We start from the raw sequence: 27098 nt of genomic DNA, 5'->3' as shown, positions 1-27098 counted from the left end.
AACCTTTTTCACACTTTTATAAACACGACTTATGTTCTTAAACATATTCTACACTCTTAAACCTATGTAACTTTAACCACATATGTATACAGTACCGCAAAATCCCGCGATATAGCAAAAAATCTGCGATAATTAAATATAATATTTTAAAAAATCCTGCGATGCAGTGAGGCCGCGATAAGTGAACCACGATACAGCAAGGGACTACTGTACTTGTTCTTTACATCTTCAACACTGATTATCCTTTTTATTATAATAGCCATCCTAGTAGGTGTGAAGTGGTATTTTGCTGTGGTTTTGATTTGCATTTCTCTGGTAACTAATGATATAGAGCATCTTCTCATGTGCTTGTTAGTAATTAATTCCTATGACTTCTTTGGTGAAATATCTACTCAAATCATTTGCCCATTTTTAATTGGGTGCTTGTCTTATTGTTGAGTTGTATATTCTGGAGTTTTTTGTATATACTTGTTATAAATTCTTTACCACATATGTGATTTATAAACATATTTTCCCAGTCTGTGACTTGTCTTTATGTTTTCTTAATGGTGTCTTTTGAAGCACAAAATTTTGAATGTTGATGAAGTGCAATTTACCAGTTTTTTTTTTCCTCTTTGGATTGTGCTTTTGGCATCTTATTTAAGAAACCTTGGTCTAACCCCAAGGTCTTGAAGACTTTCTCCTGTTCTAAAAGTATTATAATTTTACTCTTACATTTCTGTCCTCAGTCCATTTTGATTTAATTCTTATATATACTGTGAGGTAAGGGTCTAAGTTCATCTCTTTGTATGTGGATATCCAATTGTCTCAGCACTACTTGTTGAAAAATAGTCTCCTTTCCCTACTGAATTGCCTTGACACCTTTGTTGAAAATCATTTGACTGTGAATAAAGGGTTTATTTCTGCACTTCATTCTGTTCTGTTGACTGTATGTTCTTATGCCAGAACTATATGGAATATTTTTTAAAGCAGGGAGTCATGTGTAGTCTTGTAAAGACATGATCACATGACTCAGAAGGCTAAATAAGTGTTACAGTGGCACAGTTTAGATAGTGTCTAGCATCTTATATATCTGAGTTTGTGGTGCAAGCATATTCAGAAGCATTTTTTTAGTTCCTTAAAGTTGCAATACTTTCTTATCTTGTAGCCTTCTGACATGCTTATTCCCTGGGTATACAATAACTCCTGTTCAGCTGTTTATCCCTCATCTCAGTGCCCTTTTTTGCTCTTTACTATTACCTGTCCAGTAGGTTCAAAATGTTATACTGATTGCTGCCTGATCATAATAGCTTTATGACTTTGGTGGTGTCATTTTATTTCTCTGGTCCTTAATTTTCTCATCTGTTAAGTGAATGAATTGAATGATTGAATTTGATCTTATTACTTTTCCAATCTCAGTCATTGATATTTGAACGTTCCAAGGCATATGTAAGTTCTTGTCTTTTAACTCGTGAAAAAATTGTTCTGTTTAATAGAGAATTGAATGAGCTTGTATTTGGGGGATAAGCAGGGCATTACCAGGGGATGAAGACACATATTGTTGGAAAGGTAGTCCTGGTGAACAGTTTATCATGTACATAGGTGTGTATGACAGATGAAACCATCATAGGCATAGACTCTCACATGCTTTTGTGATTAAAAAGGAGAGAAAGAATGATTTCTGTTACAAAGAAATAGCCATTTTTATGAACTTGCCAAGAAGAAGAATGGTCTTTACTGATGAAATCCTTGAAGCTTTGCATATGGCTAACTCTCTACTTGATTGATACTTAAAAGTATAGGTCCCACTGGCAGGCTTCTTTCAACATTTTCCATCCTTTAAGTGTTTTTTCCCCTTTGGCATTTGAATGCTTTTATTTTCTTCATAAAATATTCCAAGTTTGAGGGAATGGGGGCCCTTTTCTGCAGTTGAAGTTATTCCAAGTTTCACTCCCCTGAAGAATTGGCTTTCTGTTCCTTGAAGCTTTCAATTGCCACATCTGCTGCTTTATTTCCACTCAATAAGTTAGAACATGTTTTCATTTAGTCATTGATTTGGGGCTTTATAAAAATCTGAAGGAAATTAGTAAATAGACTGTAATGTCTATGAATAATATTTTGCCTGGAAATTCCTAAGCATAATGAAATAAGAGGATAAATATCTTTAGAGGTTAGAGTTTTGGATGAAGATACCAAGAAACTGAGATTTAGCAAATCAGTGTCAGAAAATGCCCATCTTTCAACAGATTTAATAAACACTGGGAATTATTACTGTGTTTTCTGAATTTAGGATTAAATGACAGTTTCTTTCCTGCACTTCTAAATCTGTTCTTTCAGGATTTGTGTATGTATTATTTTTTTCCATGATTACAGTTACAAAAATTTTGATTTGACAAAGCCTTTCTGATATTTGGTGTCTTCACCACATTAACTGTAAGACGTCATGAATAAACCTGCAATTGCTTTATGAATGTGATGGCTTTTAATGTCTGCAGAAAAAGTGTTCTCCCTTCTCTTCTTTCCTTCTGTTCCCTTATAGGAAAGCAGTTGTTACTATGAACAGGCATGTTGTCATCTTTTGCATGTGTACACTGGATTATTCAGCCAAAGTATTTTTTCAGTTTCACTTGGCATGAAGGTGTACTCTTTTAAAAACAAAACAAAACAAAAAAAAACATTGATTAGAGCATGCTAGATAAAATATTTGAATCTAATTTAAGGTCATAAATAAACTGAAAATATAGAAGAGATTTTTTTTTTACTGAATTTAATTCCAATTATTCACACACTTATGTGAATACTTACTAAACACAAGGCACTGTGTTTAGGTGCTATAAGAGACAAAAAGCTGAATTAGATATAAAATTGGTAGACTGAAGCTAGATTGATATCTCCTGCCATTAAAGAAAATGAACACAGAGTATGAACACGTGGCAGAGATTTGTCAGCAACATCCAAACAAGGAAAGATGCATGCGCTAATAGCATTTTGACTTTGGAAAGAGTGGCAACTAAGGGAAAACCTGAGGCTTTGGGTGCACTCTCAACTGCATGTCTCCCTCCAGAAGCCCTGTGATTGAGTAGGTGAATCTTAAGATTTCTTAAGAAGTGAGTGGGTACTCTTAGTTTCCCCTTCTTTTGACTGTCAGTAAACATGACTTCTGGAAAGAGAAGGAGAAGCCAGAAAAGTGAATAATCACAGCTGCTATCCTGCTATGCAGGGTTGGGGGAAGGCCCAGAGCTCCATGCTGAACCAAGGGGACAAACTGAAGTCCGAGAAGTTCCTCCAAGGCCATTGATATACCTAAAGACTTGGAAGAACACACCCTGCTACAGTAGGATATTTTATGTTGATTATTTTGGTATTTTCTTTATATTTCAAAATAACATATTTGTATAACCTCTTGTTGACATTTCAGTGTTAGTCATCATCTATTGTCTTCCCTCCTCAAGCACCTGTCCCCTCTTCCGCCCTCCTATTATAGTTAAATTATAATTTTGGTTAGATTAGTATTTAGTGTTTATATTATTAATTATGGCTATGTAAGCCATATGGTAAATTATTTACTTCTGGCACAGATTTTTGTTTTTGTTTTTGCTTTTTGCCTTGGACTGAATAATCAGCTTGTTATTTTTTCAGTGTACTTGCCCCTGAATCAACTGTAGACTCTTTCAATTTTTCGAAGTTCTTCTTGGGAAATTCTGACACTTCAGGTATTAGTTTTATCTTTTTGAAGAACTCTAAAGTTATTGTCTTTCTATGCGTGTTACATAGTTTTTATCATGGCATCTCCCTACAGTGTCATCAAGGATTCCCTTTATCTTTCTCCTATGTTGGATCTCCTTTATCCTGTATCCATGTCATGCTCTTTCTTGGTTTATTCTCTTGTTTTTGGTAGAGAACATCCTTGAGTAGCTTTCTTGGAGCTTAATTTGAGACCCTGAATGTCTAAAAAATATATTTAATTGAACCATCATGTAGGCCATGGATCTGTTGTTGTTTTTAATTTTTCCATTGTCCTGGATACTCAGTGGACTCTTTTAAATTAGAAACTCATATTCTTCATTTCTGGGGAATTTTCTTGAACTGTTTAATTGATTTATTCTGCTATTTGCTCTATTTCTCTTTGTGGAACTTTTATTTGGATTTACCCTACTTGCTTAAGCTTTCCCTTTCTGCTATCATGTTTTTAATTTCCAAGTGCTCTTTTGAATTTTTTGAATTTTTTTTCCAGTAGTATCCCATTATTTCATATTTGCGAATAACATTTATCTCTCATTGAGGCTTTCCCTGATGACTATATTTAAAATTTCATCCCTAACTCCAACTCTATTATCTATCTTCTCAGTAGAATATGTTTCATGAGGGTAGAGCTATTTTTCCTTTTTCTTTTCCCTCATTGGTATTTTTACCAGCACCTCAAATAGTGTCTAGCACATGGTAAATGTTTAAATATTTCTGGATAAACTGAATGATCATTCTGACAGTATTAATAATATACATTTAAAGTTTCTTTGAGGTTACGTTTTTCTATTTTTATTGCTCTATCTGAGGTTAGAAATTTTTCTGCAGATATCTGGTGATACTTCCTTGTCCGCTTATATTTAAGAAGGGGGGGGCTACAAAGCTGAGTGGAATGAAGACTGGATGGGACTTGCCATCTGTGGACTTCATGGTAGAATGATCTTGCTCAGCCATCTTCTGGAGTTCTCTTGATGTTCGTATCTAGATCTTCCTTCTTGGCTAGTCCAATTCCCTGCAGCACATTCTTCCACTCTCTGGATATAACAGTCTGGAAGCAGAGAGAAAGAGGGCTGGAAGAGTCTCAGCATTTGGAATACATACGTTTACTAATCCTCGTGTTTTCAGTATAACCCTCATGCCTTAATCTGGGTCTGGTGTTCTTCCTGGAGAAGAAAACTATTATATTTCTAGTTTTTTACTAGAGCAGGAAACATGCTGAAACTGCAGAATGTGGGATAAAAATCTCAGGATCTAACTGCTCCTAAACTGTCTCACTCAGTCTTTTAAAAAATATGGAGCTGGAGCATAATCCTGTAGTTCTTTCTTATGTTAGTTCAAGTATTTGTTGGTCACTGTACTCTGAGTTACCCAGGTGAAGTAGGAAATGGCCGTGACAGGCAGGAGAAGCACAGGAGCAGGGATCCTGAAGCCAAAAATAGCATGAGACATAGCTGGGACTTGATCTTGAAGGGACTTATCAAGGTATGCCCTCCTCCCAAAGGGTAGGAAAGATGATTCACTATCAGTTAATTTGCTTTGTAATTGTTCTTTTCATTTTATTCCTGCGTCCAGAGGAGTTTGATGTCACCAGTTGTTGAGATTTGGTGGCCTTCTATGTTAGAAATTGGTTACTCTCTGCTTTTTCTACTGCTGGTTCATCTATCAGTCACTCATCTACCTTTCCAGTTCCAAATTTAAAAGGTTTGAACAAGAGAATTTAAACAGTCTCTTCACTGTTGTATTAATGATGTAAGAGTGAGATTAGTTGCAAATATTCAAACTACTATCTACCCTGAATATACTATAGAACATTTAACAAAATCTCAGGACAGCAGAAGCTAGGAATCCTACACAGTATGAAACCAATAGTTTTGGTTAAAGTGGTTCTAGTTTGATAGTGCCTTCAGATTTCTGGCAGAAGTAATAGAGGGGAACCCAAGGAATGTGTTCAGAGTCAGAGGTTGCCACACACTCCAGGAAGTGGAGCACAATGAGAGAGAGAGAGAGCCATCAGCAGCAATAAAACAGTAGGAAATGCAAAGCCCTCAGATTTTGGAATGATCAGACAGAATGTTATGTAAATATGTTTAATATGTTGGAAGAAAGAATATGAAGAAAATAAGGAGCCAAGAAATTGTGAAAATGAAAAAAGCTACTAAATGGTAATGGAAAAAAATTGAAGATTAAATTTTAAAAAAGCCATTTTGAAAAAAGAACAAATGGAACTTCTAGAAATGAAAATTTTAGTAATTGCAATAAATTCAAAGACTGGATTAACAGGACTCTAAGTACAGTTGAAGAGGGAAATAGTTAATTGCATAATAGAGCTTAGAAAATGATCCAGAATGCAGTGCAGTTAGACAAATGGCTCCAGAAAGAGAGGTGAGAAAAAATGGTGAGAAGACATTTGAAGACTCACTGAGAATTTCCCAAAGTTAACAGGATGCCTTGTAGTTCTAAAATTCCAACGAAGCATCACAGGTTACAAAAGAAAAAGAGGGTGAATAACTGTACATGCAGACCTGGGGTAAAGTTTGGTATTGCAAAATATATATATAAAAAAATAAGATCTTAAGAGGAACCAGAGGGAAGACAGTCTACCTAGCCCCCATATCAGTGATTCTTTTAACACCTGACTTCTCAGTAGCAATAACGGAGCCTGGAAGACAGTGAAATGTTACTATCAATGTGCCGGGAAAAGATAGATGTCAATGTAGAATTCTATTCCCAATAAAATTATCTTTCAAGAATGAGGGCAAAATAAAAATTTCCCAGTCAAATATACTGACTAAGCTTGCTACTAATAGACTCTCAATATAAAGGAAATACTAAAGGGTGAACTTCAGATGAAAGGTAACATCACAAAGAAATTTTAATGGAGATTAGGAAAATTTAAAAACTGATTTAACATCACATATCAGAATCTATGAGAGTCTGTTAAAGAGATACCTGAAAGAAAATTTATAACCCTAAGTGCTTATGTTAGAAAAGAAGAAAAGATGGAAATTAATGAGCTAAGCAACTAATTTAAGCCAGAAAAAGAACATTAAGATAAGCCCAAAGAAAGTAAATGGAAGGAGATGAGCAGACATTAATGAAACAGAGAGCCTAGCATACAATACAGAGGCTCAAAAGCATTAGAAGTTTGTTCTTTGAAAAGAGTAATGAAGCTGACAAATTTCAGGCAAAATTAATGAGGAAAAACTGGAGAGATGACACAAATAGAATTAGGAATGGAAAAATAATATTACATATGTGGAGATTAAGATAGGAGACCATTATGAACATCTTTATGGCAGTAAATGTGAAAATGTAGGCAAAAATGAATACATTAGAGAAAAATCATTTATCAAAACTAACAAGAGGTACCACCTCACACCAGTTAGAATGGCCATCATTAACAAATCACTAAACAACAAGTGCTGGCGGGGATGCAGAGAGAAGAGAACCCTAATGCACTGTTGGTGAGAAGGCAGACTGGTACAGCCACTGTGGAAGACAGTATGGAGTTTCCTCAAAAAATTAAAAATGGAGCTGTCTTTTGATCCAGCAATCCCACTGCTGGGATTATACCCAAAGAATCCTGAAACCAATTCAAAAGAACCTATGCACTCCTTTATTCATAGCAGCTCTATTTACAATAGCCAAGTGCTGGAAACAGACCACGTGCCCATCTGTAGATGAGTGGATCAAAAAACTGTGGTACATTTACACAATGGAATACTATGCAGTGGAAAGAAAAAAGGAGCTCCTACCGTTCACAACAGCATGGGTGGAACTAAGGAGTATTATGCTTAGTGAAATAAGCCAGTCCATGAAAGAGAAATACCATATGATCTCAGCTTTAAGTGGAACCTAATGAACAAAACAAACAAATGTGCAAAATAGAACCAGAGGCATGGAAACAAGGGACAGATTCACAGGGACCAGAGGGGAGGGGGGAGAGGGATAACAGGGAAAAGAAGGGGAAGGGTCTAGTCAAGGAACAAGTATAAAGGACCCATGGACATGAACTACACAGTGGGGATTGACTGTGGGATTGGGGAGGTGTGTGGGGCAGGGCAGGGGAGAGCAATGGGGGAAAAATTGGGAAAATCGTAATTGAAAAACAATCAAGTGAAAAAAGTAAACATTAGGCATATTGAATGAAAACAAAAACTAACAAGAATTAGGAAGTTTGAAGAATACTGTAAAAAAGTTAAATCATTAAAAAATTTGTTTCAAAGAAAACTTCAGGTTCAGATCGTTTTGCTGGCATTCAATGACAAAAATTTCCGGTCATATACAACCTATTCCAGATAGGTGAACATTCTCCAGCTGAATCCAAACATAACGGTTGAGAAAGGAAACTGAATTCTAGAGCTTACAAATATAGTTGCAAAAATCCTAAACAAAATATTGGCCAACTAAATCTATCAGATGTAAAAACTTGACCCAGCTGGAATTTTCCTAGGTCTGCAAGAGTGGGTTAGTATTAAAAAATCATAATATAATTTATTATACTAACAAATTATAAGCAAAAAATTATACCATCATCTCAATGGATGAAGATACAGCTTTGGTAAAAATTCAACAAATTATTAAAAAAATCTCAAAATAAAAGTACAGTAGTCCCCCTCTATATCGCAGTTCACTTATTGCAGCCTCACTGTATCACGGGATTTTAAAAAATATTATATTTAATTATTTATCGCGGGTTTTTAAAAATATATTTAATTATTTATCGCGGATTTTTCGCTATATCGTGGGATTTTGCGGTACTGTATACGTATGTTGTTAAAGTTACGTAGGTTTAAGAGTGTAGAATAAATGTAAGGTTCCTACTTCACAAGGGGGTCTGGAACGTAATACCCACGATTAAGTGAGGGAATACTGTAGATGGAATTTTTATAACTCATTAAAGGGTATCTATAACAAGTCTAAAGCAAATACCACACTTAACGGCGAAATAGTGAAAGCCTTACCCTTGAGATCAAAGAGACAAGAATACCCTTATCACCATTGTAATTCACCTTTATGATAGAGGTTCTAGCCAGGTAAGTAAAATTAAAAATAAAAATAAGATACTGAAAAGAGGAAACAAAACTGTGAATATTTGTAGATGATATACTTTTATTCAAATGTATATTTAGAAACAGACCCTCAGATCATCTTTTACTAAAATAGGGCATTTGTTTTTTTTAATTAAATAATGGTAAAAATGAAATTAGATATTAATCTGGATGTAAGTCCTGTTTCTAGCAACTCTCAGGGCAGTAGGCGGGGACTGCTGGTCACATGATTGTTTCTTGTTTCTCAGAGATCAGTGTCTTTTGTTGCCTGATGTCTGATCGTCTTGAAAATTGTTGTTTTATATGTTTTGTTCTACTGTCTTAAACTGTTGTTTTTTTAATTAAAAACATATGTTAATTTTGGCTATTTCAAATGGGAGGGTAAATCTGGTTTCTGTTACTCCATCTTGACTGAAAGCAGAAGTCAATTTAATTAAATGGCATTATTTCTAGTCGTCTTTTGTTAATAAAGGGTTATTTTAACAAATACTTTATTCTGATGCAATGTTTTTCCCTTAAAAATAGGTATAGATTTTTTTGTTTGTGTTTTCATTTTGTTTTTAAAGTAACGGGTAATTTAAAGGCCCAGTCCCTGAAGACCCATTGAGGAGGGGCCCTGAGGAGGATATTCCTGAGGCTTTTGTCATTCTCTCCTGCCATGTGCTTTGTTATTGAAGGCTGTTTAAGGTCTCATCACCTCTGGAGTTTTGACCAACTGATGTATTTAATAAATTTTAATAAGAGACAGACTGAGGGAAACCATTGATGGGCCCACACGGTTGTACCATATTTGTGCACTGGCTCAGAATGAAAATCTCTATGAAATTACTGAGTTACCTTTGTGGAAAGCCCCAAACTCCATTTTCTAGCTTGTCTCATCTAGCTAGGTCAAATCAAAAGCGATTTGCACAAACTCCTGTGTTCTTGGCACATTGCTATGATTTATTTTTAAGGCACAGAAAATTGTCTAAATATTAGCACACATTACAGATTTGCAAATAAACTTATGTATTGTTGTATTGAGCATACGGTGCTTTTTAAAGAAGTTTGTAAAAATTGTTGTTTACCTTGCCAGTTTGTGATAATAAACTTATTTCTTTGTGATTATGAGCTTTATAATTCAATTGCAGATGTTTATTTTCATTAAATTACAATTCAGACATATTTGGCTTAATTAACTAAAATTTCCTTTATATCTCACAAAATTTTTAAAAATTAGACTGAAAGTTTCTTTCAAAGGATCCTTCATATGGGACCAGCTTATTTTACAAACAGATTTAATTACCCATGATAATTAGGACTATGGAGAGAAAAGGAAATTGAGATCTTTGAGGAATCTCTGAATATAATTTTTGTCCATCACTTTCAGCTTCCCCTACTGCTCACTCACAGGGTAGTATTGCTGCCTCATTGGGATTCTGGATCTCTTAGTTTCTCCACCTATTTGCTGAGCCAATGAGAAGTGTAATGGCCCAGAGCTAGGGAGAAAAAAGGACCTAGATTATCTGAAACTAAAAAATTAATAGCAAAATAATGAGTGATCGACCTTTTTTTTTTTTTCCTGTGCTGAGTTCCAGTCTTTTGATCAAAGGGCATCCTTTTCTTACCATTTTACACTTTCTTAATCACAACAGCCTATATTACTACTTCCTATATAAATACTTGGATTTTGGGTAGGATAAAAATGAAAAGGATTAGAAAAAGTGTGTACTTTTTTTTTTTTTTTTTTTTTTTTGATTAAGCCTTCAGTTGGATTTTATTTTTATCCTCACCTGAGAACATTTTTTCATTGCTTTTAGAGAGGATGGGAGGGAGGGAGAGACAGAGAAACAGACAGACAGAGAAAGTTCAGTTGGCCACCCTCTCATACATTCCCAGACTGGGGATCAAACCTGCAATCTGGGTATGTGCCCTGACTGGTAATCCAACTTGTGACCTTTTGGTGTATGGGATGACACTCCAACCAACTGAGCCACACTGGCCAGGGCAAACCTTCAGATGGATTTTAAAAACTTAAGCATGTTAAATGCTATTGCTATTTCTAGTTAACAAGTAGAAGTGTGTTTTGTTTTTGGCTGTTCTTAACAATATATGTTTCTCTTTTCAGCTACTAAATCAGGATTGTTACCCCCACCACCGGCACTCCCTCCGAGACCTTGTCCAGCACAGGTAGGAGACAGATGTTGATCTCTGTAAACTGTTGAGAAGTAGGGAAGTTGTCTTGCCACTGTGCTTCCTTTGCAAAATTGGATTGCCACAAAGCTGGCTGGTCAGGTTTCCAAGAGAGCAGAGAGTGGTTCAGTTTCTTCTTATCCAGCCAGTCCCCTAACCTGATGTGGAAAAGGGAAAGTTTCCCCAATAAGCAATCAAGCAAGCAAATGTATATTCGTTCATGCTTGGCTGTAGAAGGTTGCATGTGGTTTTCATATGAGAAAGAGTAGTAGACGGGGCTTCTCTCCAATTGGGGGCAGGGACATGGTTTGTCTGCCTAGCGTGTACAGTCTTGGTATCTGTTGTTTCGTCAGTGTTTTAGCAGTTGTGTTAATTCTGTATGAACTAAAACTAAATGCTTATCAATATGGGGTTAGTGCTGTGGTTTTGGGCCCAGGTGTTTTCTTTAGGATAGTATTTTCCCTTGGAACAATAAGCTGAAACAGCAGGAGTTGGGAAAGCATGTCACCAAAATCTCTTCCACCTGGGAATTTTTTGTGCTTTATTTACATGTGATACTCTGGCCTTATTCAACACTATTCTTTATAGAGTTGAAAATGAGAAGCAAGCAACAAATCTATGGAGTGTGGTGAAGGGTGCTACAGAGCCTTCCTTTCATTAATGGCTGCTTAAGAAATTTTCTGTTTTTAAAGAACCTGTCTGACTTTTGGCAGAACATGTTGGGCAATTTCTCTGTAAGCACTCTCAGCTTCTACTTTATTGCTCTGGGTGGTTCAGAGCATACCTTTCCATATGGAGCATCTCAGGACTTGCTGAGTCACTGAAACCAATTTTAACATTTGTCTTTTTAGAGAATTAGATGGTCTTTGGCATCCACTCAAAGTTGAGATGTATTGGAAAAAGAAGCATTGACTTCTTTTTTTTCCCTTTGAAGTGCAATAAAAGGCCCTGTTCTTCCTGATCACATATAAATAAGTGAGAATCCCTTTTCCAATACTCCAGTATTGGCTTTAAGAGATGTTGGTTAATCAGTCAACATGTATTTCTTGAGTCTCTGCTATATATGTAACGCCAAGCTTTAGTTCCATCCTAAGCCTTTCCCTGGTTATAATTTCTGCTCATTTAATTATTAGCTCTGTATATTGAGCATCTACAATAGACCCGGCATTAAGCTAATTGCTTTCAATGCATTCTTTCATCTTCACAAAAATTCTATGATGTAGGTACTAATATTATCCTTTTTTTTTTTTACAGATGAGGAAATTGAAGCATACAGGGGTTAAGTAAGTCACCCAAGGTGACATAGCTAGTAAATAGTAGAACCAGCTCCCAAACAGATAGGTCTCCTACAGGTCCCTCCCCTCCCCATCGCTGGAGTCAGAGTGTCTCTGTGTACAGGCAAACGGTGATCCATTGCGTTGGCAATTGAGGCTTTCACCATGTCCCGTTAAGGAGCACCTAGATGAGATGAGGCTCTGTATTTGCACCAAAAGTAAACCTGGACTTTGTCACAGCAAAATTAGTGGGCATTCTGCCAGCTGCTGCTTTCAAACTGGGGCTTGGGAGCCACCTGGATGAATGAGTGGAAGACCTGTCTGAAAGGGCTTTTGTGACCAACCTCCTTATCTTTCTTGTGCTGTGCAAGAGCCAATAGTTATTTCCTGGTTGTGAAATGCGCCTGCTGCTATCAGCAATCCTCATCTGAGCTGCTTTAGGTGGGCTTCCTGCCTACTTTGGGGCTTAGTGATGGAGGATCTGACAGGACCTGGGAATTCTCAAGTCACTGTTAATGTATGAGACTGCTTCTTTGTGTACCAGATTTCCCATCACAGTGCAAACAGTGAGCCATGTGCTCAACCCAAGCCTTCAACTCATCTGCCTAACTATGGAGATCTTAGACTACAGAAACAGGTGTGTAAGACATAGAGGCAGAAAGCCCCACGCCACTTCCCTCCCCCCACTCTCCACCTTTTGTTCACTGTAAGTGGGACACACACATTCAAAAGAGGAGGTCCTGTGTAATACACACACTATTGTCTTTAGTCTTTGTGCAGGGTCCAGTTCTGGATATTGGCCCCAGGAAAAACTCACCTAACCACCTGTATATTCTTCTGTTCCCCAAACTACTTGTGATAAAACATTGTTTGAGGAGACATTACTAGGGCTCTGTGGTAAGACACATTTGCAGGCTGCTGGCTCTGTACCTGGTCTGGGAGATTCCCAGTACATATGAGCCCATGAAAGCTTTGAAGTTCTACAGTAAAGAAACCTGGTCAATTTTGTTAAAGCTGGCAATTTCCTATCTTGTGTGACCATTCATCTCTTTATTTATACAATACCTATTAATATCCGGAGGGCTTAGTGGTTAGGAAACATTATTATACATCAGCCTTAAGATATTGGTAAGAACATTTCCAAACCGCTTTCATCTGTCACCTCATCTCTATATTATGTGATTAAAGTTAAATTTTTATATCTTATGCCAATAGTTTTTTTCTAGATGAGCTGAAAATGAAAAAGAAAGTTTACTGCACATTAGCTGGAATTTTAAATTGTTGTTTTCAATTTGTTGTGTTTTCCTCCTCACTTTTCTGTTCCTTCTTGCTTTCTCATGAGGCCATTTTTACCACTAAACACTCTAAATTCTCCTGTGCAGTTAAATGTTTTTAATGTTCCTTTGTATATATGGACAATCTTCCTGACTGGAAAAAAATGTATATACGAGGATATATAGCGTAGGGCAAAAGCAGTTTACAGTTGTTTGCATGGAAAATAATATAATTAATAAATAATCACGAATAAACTCTTCTGTGTACTCACAACAGTAAACACTTTTGCCCCACCCTGTACTTAACTACAGAGATTTCTTTTATGGGGCTTAAACTGTAGTACCTAGGGGAGAAACCAGGAAGCCTGGTATAATTAAAATCATTATATTTATTAGTGGTTCTAAGAAGAGATAAACAGAAAATGTTTTTGGATTATTCTTAGATTTAAAATTTTCATGTTGTCTAACTTGCTAAATGGGCAAAACTAGATTATAATAAGCAAGAAAACATTTTATTCTCTAGAAAGGAAAACTTTTTAAAACTGTGTAACCAGTCAGTGATGTACTTGCAGGTTTTAAGTATATAAGAGGAAGGAGTTTGTGTGTTTGCAGCTATGCACACAAAGGCATATTTGGATCATCTTTATGTGCACTAAAAGTATATATCTACTGTTATCAAGTGAGAGAGATGAAGTATAGGTTTTCAGCATAAAACACAGTTTATCTGGACTCTACTTATACCAAGCACCACTGTGATATGAACATCTGGATTAAGTTATACAAATGCGGCCCTGGAGTTAGGAAAAGGAATAAACTCAAAGAAACATATCTTTTTATTTTTCATACTGTAGGTAAGATCAAGAGGGACCCAGTGACTATATGAAGAATCAAATGGTTGGGTCCCACATTTTCTGTGGGCAGGCTAGAGACTAGGGCATGGTATTTTGGCTCAGCTCAGTAGAGGTGACACACTTTTTTCCTTTTTTAAAGACTGATTCATAGCATAAATGACTAAAAGGTAATTAAGGTTAACTGTTTCATAGGGAGCATATTGAAATGAGAGTTAGTTAAACTTATTAGCTCACTGTGTGCATATAAACTGAGTGAAATGCCATCTACAGAGTTGGTGCCTATCATGTAGGTCGGTTCTCTGCTAAGGGCCTGTTTGGTACTTCAGTAGCTAAATCCCTTTAATAGTGTTGATTTCATGCCAAATTTCTTATGGCAATCATGATAGAGTTATAGTTTCAGTGTAATTATCTTTACTAGAGAAAAGTTTTTTTTGATACAAAGCATAATCTCTTCCATTTTATATTATCACCATATTTGATGAACTGGAGCTCCCTGTAGACTAATATACTCAGAAATTTTCTATTTATACCACTAATGTCTCACCATATAATGGCAGCTGCTCCTCACCAGCAGTCTGATGAGTACTAAAGTAGCACTAAGATGAAAGCACTGTGGAAGAAGAATTTTATCAATACTTTTAAGTTCAGAGAGACAGAAGAGTACTTCATGGAATGGCTGAGGTGACCAAGGAAATGAGTTTTAAAGAAATGAGAGCTTTTCTTTTTATATGACTGAGACATTCAGAGCTTTAGAGAAAAAGCAAATGCAAAAAAACAGGCATATAAAGGTCTTCATGTGTTCTAGGAACCGCCTGGAATTTGGAAAGCTATGAGATTTTAGGGGAGGGAGATTTAGTGTTTGGAGGTAGCAATGAAAAAACCAAGTGGCCTGCTCACTCCAGTCCTGCTGGTGTCAGAGCCGTGGGAGAGGAAGGACCTCCTGATGAGAGTTCTATCTGCGGAGCAGCCCCTGAAGGCAGTGTACAGAGTGTCACTTCGCCCAGCAGTGCTTACTTAGCCTTGTGCACACTGGAATCATCTGGGGGCTTTAAGCTTACTGAGTTCTGGGTCCCATGCCCAGAGATTTTGGTGTGGGGTGAGGCCTGGGAACTGGGAGCTTTAAGAAGCTCTCCAGGTGATTCTGAAATGCAGCCAGGATTGAGAATCACTGAATTAAGGCAAGAGGAAGGATTGTTCAGTGAAGAAGTTGAGAATATAGGGGATTTGTTGATGCTGTGCCATGAGTTCAAGGGCACAGTAGAAAGCTTTTTTGAGCTGGGAAAGATGGGAAGTGGAAGGTCAGGTTAAAAAAGGGTATACACAGATCCCATGGGGACAAGAACCTAGATCATGACGATGGCCCGGGAATCTTGGGCTTCTTGTGATGACTCATGTCAACAGTGTCAGAGAGCACTATGGGAAGGTCTTGTGCCACAGGTCCTGTGTGTACTGTTGTGAAGGACTAGCCATGAACACAGATGGCTAATCTCATCTAATTTTGTCATGCACCTAGAATCAGATCCTTACGGCAATACTGAACCCATTAGGAATATGCTAGGCATACTGCTCTATTTCAAAGCCAGATTTCTTAGATACAACTTTTTATAAAATACTGCCTTTGTTTTATTTAGAAGGAAAGACTGAGGCTCATGGAAACCCATGTGGTCATTTGTAGGCCCTGAACTTCTGAAATATTTTGACAGTCTGTGCTTTTAAAAAAATACCCTGTTCTTGTAAATTAATATCCTATCACTTCAAGTATTCTTTCCATAAGTTAATATATAGCTGGTGGTATAAAATAGTCAATTTTCTTGGGAGAAATTAAGTTTCAGAGCTCTTCCTTTTTTTGAAATTACTGGTAATTATGTAAGTCTCTTATCAGGGTTATCTAATACATTTGCAAGATGCAAATTTGATTAAATTATAACATGCATGCTGAATCCATTTTCACAACACGAAATCCATTTTTAAGAGTAAAATATCACTGGCAACTTTCAAAATCTATAAGAAAACAGGAGGCAACTTTCTTTAAATATAAAAAATGTGGAAACGTGATTTCTTCTAAAATTTTATGGCTTTTTTCTTTATCAAATAAAACTTAGTGGGCATTCATCACTTACTGTGGGACCTTTTGCTATAACATATTCAGATGGCCCTATTTAATGTACATTAGTCACCAAATTACTTTAATACATTGGTATGGGGGACCACTCCTTGTGGGTTCGGGAATTGTAGCCCAAGCCATGAGCCAGGCACCCCACCCCGCCCCTACCCCGAGAAGGCCTTTAAGTCTCAGCGGAAAACCAAAAGGCTGTGTGGCAGACAGGACCAAAGGCCACTCAGAGGGTTCCCATGGGAATGGGATTTAAAGAATGCATATTGTGCTTTAGAGCTTGCTCTGCTTTTTCATCTTTCAGCTAACTATAAACAATCTGTAGCTAAAAATGTACGAAGCCTAAAGTATGTACAATATTTTGATTTTCACTCATCAAAATATAAATTTAGTATATGTCAAGAGGTGTTTCTCTATGTATTCATATACTAGAAATTCAATAATTACTCTGAAGGGAATTTGCCAAACATATATCACCTAAGATACCACTTTCATTTTTTTCCAAAGCGTTACTCTGTTCTGTCCTACAGTGCATGCTCTGGATTAGCTGAAAAATCATAGTATGTTAATGAATATTTCAGTGATTAAGGAAAGAAGATCTAGGCCCATGATTATCTTCATCTAATGATGAAAGCTATACAACACTGGGTGGATGTGTGTATCTGTGGTCTTATTCTTAGCCCTATGACTGTGTAGCTCTATGGCTTTTTGGAAATAAGAAGATTAGTCTCACGGACCTGCCTTTTCTATAGAATGAGAAAATTAGACCAGATGGATCCTTCTAGGGCTTAAGGTCTCTGATTATGTGTTTTATTTTTCTGTCCAAGAAGAATTTTGTTGCAAATATAGATGAAACATTATAAAATACAATTGGGGGACAAGATGGCTTAGAATAATTTCTCCCTGCTCTCCCCTGCTAAGTATAACTAAAAACCCTGAACATAGTATAGCAAAAAGAGAACTTTAAAAGATGTAAAGAGGAAAGTGAACTGGATAGAGTCATAGGACTTGAGGAATGAATGGCATGGCAGTGAGTTCCCTGAAATTTTTAAAGTCTCCCATGTATCCTGAACTGGGCACTATAGAGGCTTACAGCCTGGAACCACCAACAGATATAGAAAAAAATCCCCAAGAAAAGTCTGCTGTCTAGCCAAAGGACTGGAAAAGGGGCAGCCAAGCTGGATATAAGTATTTTGGACAATATATGCCCTGTCCAAGCCAATCACCATGGATACCCTTCCCTCTGATGTCAGCAGAGATGGACTGGGGAGTCTGTGTATTCTGCCCTTTACTTGTGGCAACCAGCCCAGGGTAGTGCTTTCCTACCTGGCAGACATGGCTTCAACAGGGACCAAAGAAGGAATCAATCTAGTCTCCTAACCCCAACCTAACGGCAGCAGCTGGCCTGGGGAGGCACTTTATACCCCCCACAGACAGTCGCACTAGAGACTGAGATTTTCGCAGATAAGCAAAAACTCAAGGAAGTTGTCACCAGTAGACCTGCCCTATAGGAAATTCTACAGGGAGTCTTCCAGGCTGAAATGAAAGGACACTAGACAGTACCTTGAAGCCATACAAAGAAATGAAGACTGTTAAAGGTAGCTACATTGGTAAATACAAAAGCCAGTAGTGTTGCAGTATTGATTTTAACTCCTTTTTTATTTCTATATGATTTAAAAGGGAAATGTTTAAAGCAGTAATTATATACCTGTAAATGGGCACATGTATAAATGTGCAATTTGTGACAATAATATAAGGGGGCAGTAGGGCTATAAAGGGGCATAGTGTTTGTATATTTTATTAGAACTAAGTCGGTATTAATTCAAACTTAATTCTTAAATACTTAAGATATTAATTGTAACCCCTAGGTTAACCATGAAGGAAAAAAACTAACAAATATACAGAAAAAAATGAGAAGGTAATAAAAGTGGTACACTATGGAAAAAAATCACAAAAGAAGACAGTGATGGAGGACTTGAGGAACAAGATCAGTATAAAGACATAGAAAACAAATAGTAAATCTTTCCTTATTAGTAATTACTTTAAAGAGATTAAAAATCTCTAGTTAAAAGGCAGAAACAGAATGGATTAAAAAATATCCAACTATATGCTATCTACCCACTTTAGATCCAGTGATACAGATAGGTTGAAAGTAAAGTAATGGAAAAAGATATTCCATGCAAATAATACCTAAAAGAGAGCTGGGGTGGTTATACTAATATCAGACAAAATAGACTTAAAGAAAAAAGTTGTTATAAGAGACAGAAGGACATTATGTATTGATAAAAGGGTCAGTGTGTTAAGAAGATAAACTTATAAACATATACATACCTAACAACAGTGCCTAAAAATTTGTAAAGCAAAACCTAACAGAATTAAAGGGAGTAATAGTTCTACAATGATAGAGACTTTATTACCTCATTTTCAATACTGGATAGAACAATTAGACAGAAGACCAGTAAGGAAGTAGAGAACTTGAACAACATCATAAATCAACTAGCCTAATACACATCTGTAGAATATTCCACCCAACAACAGTAGAATATACATTTTTCTCAAGTGCACATAGAATATTCTCCAGGATAGACCATATGTTAGGCCACAAAACATGTCTCAATAAATTTAAAAGGATTGAAATCATACAAAGTATTTTGTCTGACTAGAATGAAATAAAACCAGAAATCAATATAGCAGAAGTAAAATTGGAAGATTTACTAATATGTGGAAATTAGACAACATACTCTTTAAAAAATCAATAGGCCAAAGAAGAAATCACAAGTGAAACAGAAAATACCTTGAGACGAATGAAAACAAAACCTATGGAATGCAAGGATAGGAAATTTATAGCTGTAACCCTTACATTAAGAAAGAAGGGATCCAGGACCTTGAAGGCATTATGCTAAGTAAAAGAACTCAGACAGAGAAAGACATATACTGTATGATTTCACTTATATGTGGATTCTAAAAAACAAAAAAATCAAACTCATAGAAAAAAATTAATTTGTGGTTACCAGAGGCAAGAGGGTAAGGGGTAGAAGAACTGGATGAAGATGGTCAAAAGGTACTAACTCCCAGTTAGAAGATAAATAAGTACTGGGATGTATTGTACAGCATGATTACTATAGTTAACACTGTTGTATGGTATATTTGAAAGTTGCTAGAAGAGTAGATCCTTCCTAAAAGTTCTCATCACATGGAAAAAATTTATTGTAACTATGTGAGCAGAATGGATGTTAACTAAACATTATGGTGATCACTCACAATATATGTATGTCAAATCATTATGCGGTACACTTTAAACTTACACAGAGCTGTATGTCAGTTATATCTTAATAAAACTGGAAAAAAATGGAACCAAAATCAATAAGCTAACTTTACATCATGAGAAACTAGCAAAAGGAGTCTGCTAAATACAAACCTAGTTGAAAGAAGGAAATAATAAAGAGTAGAGACAAATGAAATAGAGAATAGAAAAAACAATGGAAAAATTGAAAATAAACATTGTTTTTTTTTTTTTTGGAAAGGTCAACAAAACTGACAAACCTTTAGCTAGATGGACCAAGAATATATTTAAGCTTCTGTTGTCCTCTGGTCAAAATACAAGGCCATATTTTTCATTGAAATCAGATTTTGGTAAATTTATCTCTCACTATACATAACACTGTTTTGAATTTATCAAGGTTGAATATGCCAGTAAAATGATTCTGTTCTGTATAAGGTGTTTTTTCCTGTATTGACTTTGAAAGTACATTTTACTGTATGTTCCCTAGTCGTAGAATGGGTTCATAGATTACTCAAAGAGCTAATCATAGGTCCAGGTCAGTGTAGCATGAAGAAACAGTTGTGGTTTAGACCAACATCTGTTAATCAAATCTCGAGAGTTCTGCAAGTCCTGTTATATGGATTTATTAAAGGAAGTTGAAAACTTCTCAAACAGTTGGCACTGAATGAGAAATTCAAAAGGCAAGGGAAATGGCTGTAATGGTAAGTTAAAGAGAAGCAAGAGTGAGAAATAGTGATGAGTACTAGCATTAACATAGGTGAGAAAAGACTAAGTATAAATTTTTCCTTTTTAAAGATGCACTCAAAGTTTGCCACCTATCAACAAATGCCATTAGATTTCATCCCAAGAACTAGTTTTAAAGAAATGAAGAGTTCAGGGATGACATTTATTTTAGTATTATCAGTATACATAGGAGTAGAATTTCTGGTTAAGGCTTTGTATATCCACCTAATAGAATATTAGACAGCTATTAAAATGATTACATGGAAGATACTAGAAAAGAGGGGTGACAGCGGAATACAGAGATGTTTCTTGATTGTACTGCATAAAGGTATATAGTAAACCTTTGACACTAAGATTTTCTGCCCTCTCAGGGTAATCTTGAAGGTCCGTGGAACATAGCGATTGGCCCCTTTGCTGTGGTCAGATTTTGAATCACTTCCCCAATGGTTAGTCAGTGTTCCCTTCCCAGTGGGTCTTTGAGGTTCTTGACTCCTCAGAGATATCTCCACTAACTCTTAGCAGTTTAAAGGGGTCACTTAAGTAATTCATTTACACTTTACCTATCTTTATATAGGTACGTTCTCTATTTTGGGGGGACTCTATGTGAGTAGTGTGCATGTGGATTGAGGGGTCCATAAAGGTTTCCAGACATTCCAGTTCTAAATGTCAGTGTCTACTGGTTTGGCTCAGTGGATTGAGCGTCGGCCTGCGAGCTAAGTGTCGCTGGTTCGATCTTCCAGTCAGGGCACATCAGAGAAGGAAAACTCTGACTCCAAAAAACCTCCGCTGCCTTGCGGCATACCTCTTCAGGGGAAAGGCTAAGGGAGTAAACCCCGACAGAAAATCTGGAGCCGGAGTCCCTAAGGCGGTTTGACGTTGTAGTCAACACCGGCAACTCCTGCGGCGCACCTGAGGCCAAGCTGTATTGACTCCGTCTTTCCCTTGGATCCTTCAGCTGCGAAGAGAGGGGGGGTCTGCTGCATGGGCAACAGCAGACCCTCCATATCACCCTGCCCAGGCTCTGTAGCTTCAGCTTCACTGGAGGGGACACTCCAGCGTCATCGCAAGATGTCGATTCAACACGGGAGGAGACAGATACCGTGTCACTCCCGAGTCGGACTGCACAACCATTCTCGGCGGTGCAGATAGACTCTTAAGAAGCTACACCATCGTCTCTCGAGACGGACGGCTGCCGATACGATACTGTTAAACATTTAGAAGTAGATTACTAAGTAATTGGTAGTTCAAATAAATGTTTTGGTGGAGAAATTAGGCAGTATTTCTTTTAAAGATTTCCTGTTAAAATTAAGGATTGTGGAAAAGGAAAAAATGCTCTCTGATATGACAGGTACACTAAAAAGTCATTCACAGCTTTACCACAATAAAATTACCATTGAGAACTACTTTTAGAGACCATGGTTCCAGAACCTGTGATAAGACATATAATAATGCATAATCATATAATTAGAATGACTCCAACAATTGTGAGGTCCAAATAAACAGCTTACTGATATATATCATCTGGTGGTTTGTTTGTTTTTTTTTAAATCCGAGTTCTGCGGATGGTAAACTCTTATTACACTTTCTCTTAAATGGTAATTTTGCTGCGTACAGAATTCTAATTTGAAGCTTATTTCCCCTCAGCATTTTGAATGTATTACCTCTTCTTCTGGCATTTTATCGTTGCTGCCTTTGAGAATTCTGTCAATCTATTTTTGATTTCTTTGGAGTTTTGTTTTCTCTAGTGTGGCTTTTAAAATTTTATTATTATTTTCAGTGTTCTATTTCAATTTCACTGTGATGTGTCTAGGCATAGATTTGAACTTATTTATTCCAGGCTGACACTTGGCATGAATTTTTCCATCTTAATCGTATCTCTGTGGGTTTGGATACTCTATTTCTTCTATTTTCTTTTCAAATTCCAATTAGCTATGTTTCTATACCTGTCAATATATACTTTACTTTAAAATGGCTCTTTTATCTTTTTATGTTGTGATCTCTTTAGGCTGGTTCTGGAGGAAATCTCCCTGTCTTCCAAATTAATAACTTTTTATATAACTGTAAGATTCCAGGTTTTATAATCTATTTTAAAATATTAATCTGTTCTTGTTTCACTTTTTCCAACTTCTGTTACGTATTTATCTATTCCTTTTTTAGGATGTGTTCCCTAATTTTAACTTTGGGAGGATTCTAAACATAATTTTTAAAGGTTATTTTAAATTTGTTCTATTTTTATTTTTGTCAGGTAAATTCATTTTATTTGTTTATTGGCTGTTTTTAGTGTTTTTTTTTTCTTCATGCTTTTTGGAAATTTGTTTAGCAGTCTTCTTTTGAATTGGAGTTTAAATTTCATTCTCAGTTCTCCGAGTACCTATCTTTCTAGTAGTTCAGTGGCATCTCCACCAGCCATACCCCACACATCCCTGCACTCATGGGCCTCCAGTCTAGGCCCAGTTCTTATACTTGAGGTTCAGTACTCCCATCTGGTTCACATGTCAGAGATCATGCAAGTGGCACCAGATGTGGCTTGGCCCAAGATCAGGCTGCAGAGTTATACCGGCTTTCACTTTCTTTCATAACTAGATAGCCTTAAGTGCCTTCATAGACTTCATCTTGGTTTTGCAGCTTTACAGGTAGTGAAATGCCACCTTAGCCTCTTGCTTTGCTTCGTGTGTGGCATTTAAATCTGTTTTTCTGCTGTGTCTCAGCTCCCAGCTGCCTCTGCCTGCTTCTGAACTGTCAGCCTGGCCTATACTTTGTGATTTGGCCCCACAAGGATCATTATCTTGCTTCTGAGCGTGTCTAAGTCTTTTTAATTTCAACACTTCGGTGTCTATGCCCACATCTGTCATTGCATATTATTTTATGGAAGAGGAAATTGAGGTTCAGAAAGTAGAAGTGAGCTATTTGGAACCTCACAGCTAGTAAGTTTCAGAACTAGCTCTTGTAGATGAGGATAGCTGGGAAAGGTTTCTGTGGAAGTGCTAGGAATTTAATGATAAGCATTAGAGGGAGAAAGAAAGAGAAGAAAATAATTGTGTGCCACAAGCATTAACTATAGATCTGCTAAACAAAAGTTAATAAGAATTACTAGTCTCAAACAAAAGTAGGAGCTGGTTCTTTGAAAAAAATAAACAAAATTGACAAGCCTTTAGCCAGGCTCATTAAGAAAAAAAGAGAGAAGACCCAAATAAACAAAATCAGAAACGAAAGAGGAGAAATCACGACTGATACCACAGAAATACAAAGGATTGTAAGAAATTACTACAAACAACTGTATGGCAAGAAATTTGACAACCTAGATGAAATGGACAAATTTCTAGAAACATATAACCTTCCAAAACTGAATCAAGAAGAAGTAGAAAATCTCAACAGACCAATAACAAAGAAGGAAATTGAAACAGTAATCAAAAATCTCCCTGCACACAAAAGCCCTGGACCAGATGGCTTCACAGGCGAATTTTACAAAACATTCAGGGAAGAACTAACTATGACCCTCCTCAAACTATTCCAAAAAATCAAAAAAGAGGGAAAAATCCCAAACTCTTTCTATGAAGCCAGTATTACCCTAATCCCAAAACCAGGTCAAGACACAACAAAGAAAGAAAACTACAGGCCAATATCACCGATGAACATAGATGCTAAAATCCTTTACAAAATATTGGCAAACGGGTTCCAGCAACACATTAAAAAGATCATACATCACGATCAAGTGGGATTCATCCCAGGGATGCAAGGATGGTTTAATATTTGCAAATCAATAAATATAATAATCACCTAAACAGAATGAAAGACAAAAATTACATGATCATATCAATAGATGCAGAAATAGCATTTGATAAAGTACAGCACCCACTTATGATGAAAACACTCAGCAAAGTGGGAATAGAGGGAGCATACCTCAACATAATAAAAGCCATATACGAGAAACCTGAAGCCAACATCATACTCAATGGACAAAAACTGAAAGCATTCCCCCTGAGGTCAGGAACAAGACAAGGCTGTCCACTCTCACCACTGCTATTCAACATAGTGTTGGAAGTCCTAGCCACAGCAGTCAGATAAGAAAAAGAAATAAAAGGCATCCAAATTGGGAAAGAGGAAGTAAAATTATCATTATCTGCAGATGACATGATAATATACATAGAAAACCCTATAGACTCCACTGAAAAACTACTCGATATATTAAGAGAATTTGGCAAAATAGCAGGGTACAAAATAATATAAAGAAATCTAAGGCATTTCTGTACACCAACAATAAAATATCAGAGACAGAAACAAAAAAGAAAATACCATTTACTATAGCAACAAGAAAAATAAAGTACCTAGGAATAAACTTAACCGAAGAGATAAAAGACCTGTACTCGGAAAATTACGTAACACTGGAGAAAGAAATTAAGGAAGAAACAAATAAATGGAAGCAAATACCATGTTCTTGGATGGGAAGAATCAACATCATTAAAATGGTCATACTACCCAAAGCAATTTACAGCTTCAATGCAACCCCTATTAAAATACCAATGACATATTTCACAGACCTAGAACAAATACTCCAAAAATTCATATGGAACCAAAAAAGATCCCGAATAGCCAAAGCAATCTTGAGACAGAAGAACACAGCAGGAGGAATCACAACACCAGATATCAAACAATACTACAAAGCCACTGTGATCAAAACAGTCTGGTACTGGCATAAGAACAGACATATAGATCAATGGAACAGAATAGAGAGCCTAGAAATAAACCCAGGACTCTATGGTCAACTAATATTTGATAAAGGGGGAAGGAACATAAAATGGAGTGAGAAGAGCCGCTTCAACAAATGGTGCTGGGAGAACTGGACAGGGACATGCAAAAAAATGAAACTAGACCACTAACTTACACCACACACAAGAATAAACTCAAGATGGATAAAAGACTTAAATGTGAGCCATGACACCATAAAAGTCCTAGAGGAAAACATAGGCAGGAAAATTTCAGATATCCCACGTAACAGTATTTTCATGGACACATCTCGTAAGGCAAGGGAAATAAAGGAAAAAATAAACAAATGGGACTACGTCAAACTAAAGAGTTTCTGCTCAGCAAAAGAAAACATCAGCAAGATGAAAAGGAAACCAACCGTATGGGGAAATATATTTGCCAATGATACCTCAGACGAGGGACTGATCTCCAAAATATATAAAGAACTTATACGGCTCAACATCAAGAAAACAGACAACCCAATTAAAAAATGGGCAAAGGACCTGAACAAACACTTCTCCAAAGAGGACATACAGAAGGTTCATGGACACATGAAAGAATGCTCAACATCACTAGCCATCAGAGAGATGCAAATAAAAACCACAATGAGATACCACTTTACACCGGTCAGAATGACCATCATCAACAAATCAACAAACAACATGTGCTGGCGAGGATGTGGAGAAAAGGGAACCCTGATGCACTGCTGGTGGGAATGCAGACTGGTGCAGGCACTATGGAAAACAGTATGGAATTTCCTCAAAAAACTAAAAATGGAACTACCTTTTGAACCAGCGATTCCACTGCTAGGATTATACCCGAAAAAATCCTAAAATCCTAATTTAAAAGAACTTATGCACCCCTATGTTCATAACAGCACCGTTTACAATAGCTAAGTGCTGGAAACAGCCTAAATGCCCATCTGTAGAAGAGTGGATTTAAAAACAGTGGTACATTTACACAATGGAATACTATGCAGCAGAGAGAAAGAAGGAACTCCTGCCATTTGCGACAACATGGATGGAACTAGAGAGAATTATGCTCAGTGAAATAAGCCAAGCAAAGAAAGAAAAATACCATATGATATCACCTAATATAGGAGACTAAGGAACAACATAAACAAACGAACTAAATAGAACAAAGAGCAGAATAGCAGTCAATAGGGGGGAGGGGGGCGGGAGAGAAGGGGGATAAGTAAGGGAAGGGTTTAGTCAAGGAACGTGTATAAATGACTCATGGACATGGACAACCGGGGGGGGATATGACTGGGAGAAGGGGTGGGCTGGCGGAGGGGAGCAGTGGGGGAAAAAATGGGACAACTGTAATTGAAAAACAAAATAAAAATTCTATATAAAAATAAAAAATGAAAAAATAAAACATTGATGTTCAAGAAAAAAAAAAAAAAAAGAATTACTAGTCTCTGTTCCCATCAGTAATTTTCTAAATATGAAGTATTTCCTTATATTAAGCTAAAATGCTTACATTATTTGTTTTTCATTTTTTAATTGTTGTTCTATTACAGTTGTCCCATTTTTCTTCTATTGCTCTCCCCTGTCCCGCAAACTAAAATCCTTATTTTAAAGTGCCTTCCCACGTAGCACTATTTTTGCTGATATATCTCCTAGCACAAGGGAAATAAGGGAAAGAATAAACAAATGGGACTACATCAAATTGAAAAGCTCTGTACAGCTAAAAAAACCATCATCAAAATGAAAATGGAACCAACCGTATGGGAGAACATATTTGCCAACGATACATCCAATGAAGGTTTGATCTCTAAAATATATAAAGAACTGATAGGACTCAATACCAGGAAGGCAAACAATCTAATAAAATAATGCTCAAAGGACCTGAATGTCCAAGGAGGACATAGAGAGGGCCCACAGACATG

General features: G+C 36.7%; 1 protein-coding gene across 1 annotated transcript in view; it reads left to right on the top strand.

Moving 5' to 3' along the window:
* REPS2 (RALBP1 associated Eps domain containing 2) overlaps window positions 1–27098 on the top strand; it is a 198116-nt gene that overhangs the window by 136066 nt on the left and 34952 nt on the right. Inside the window, exon 14 of the mRNA XM_090264169.1 lies at window positions 10882–10943. Within this exon, the coding sequence (XP_090120295.1) occupies window positions 10882–10943 (62 nt within the window). The remainder of the gene's footprint in view (window positions 1–10881; window positions 10944–27098) is intronic.

The sequence above is a fragment of the Furipterus horrens genome, unplaced genomic scaffold (assembly GCF_987537825.1).
Source record: "Furipterus horrens unplaced genomic scaffold, mFurHor1.1.pri manual_scaffold_17, whole genome shotgun sequence".
Classification (NCBI taxonomy): Eukaryota; Metazoa; Chordata; class Mammalia; order Chiroptera; family Furipteridae; genus Furipterus; species Furipterus horrens.
The sequence above is the reverse complement of the archived record's forward strand: the minus strand, read 5'-3'. Positions and strand labels throughout refer to the sequence as shown.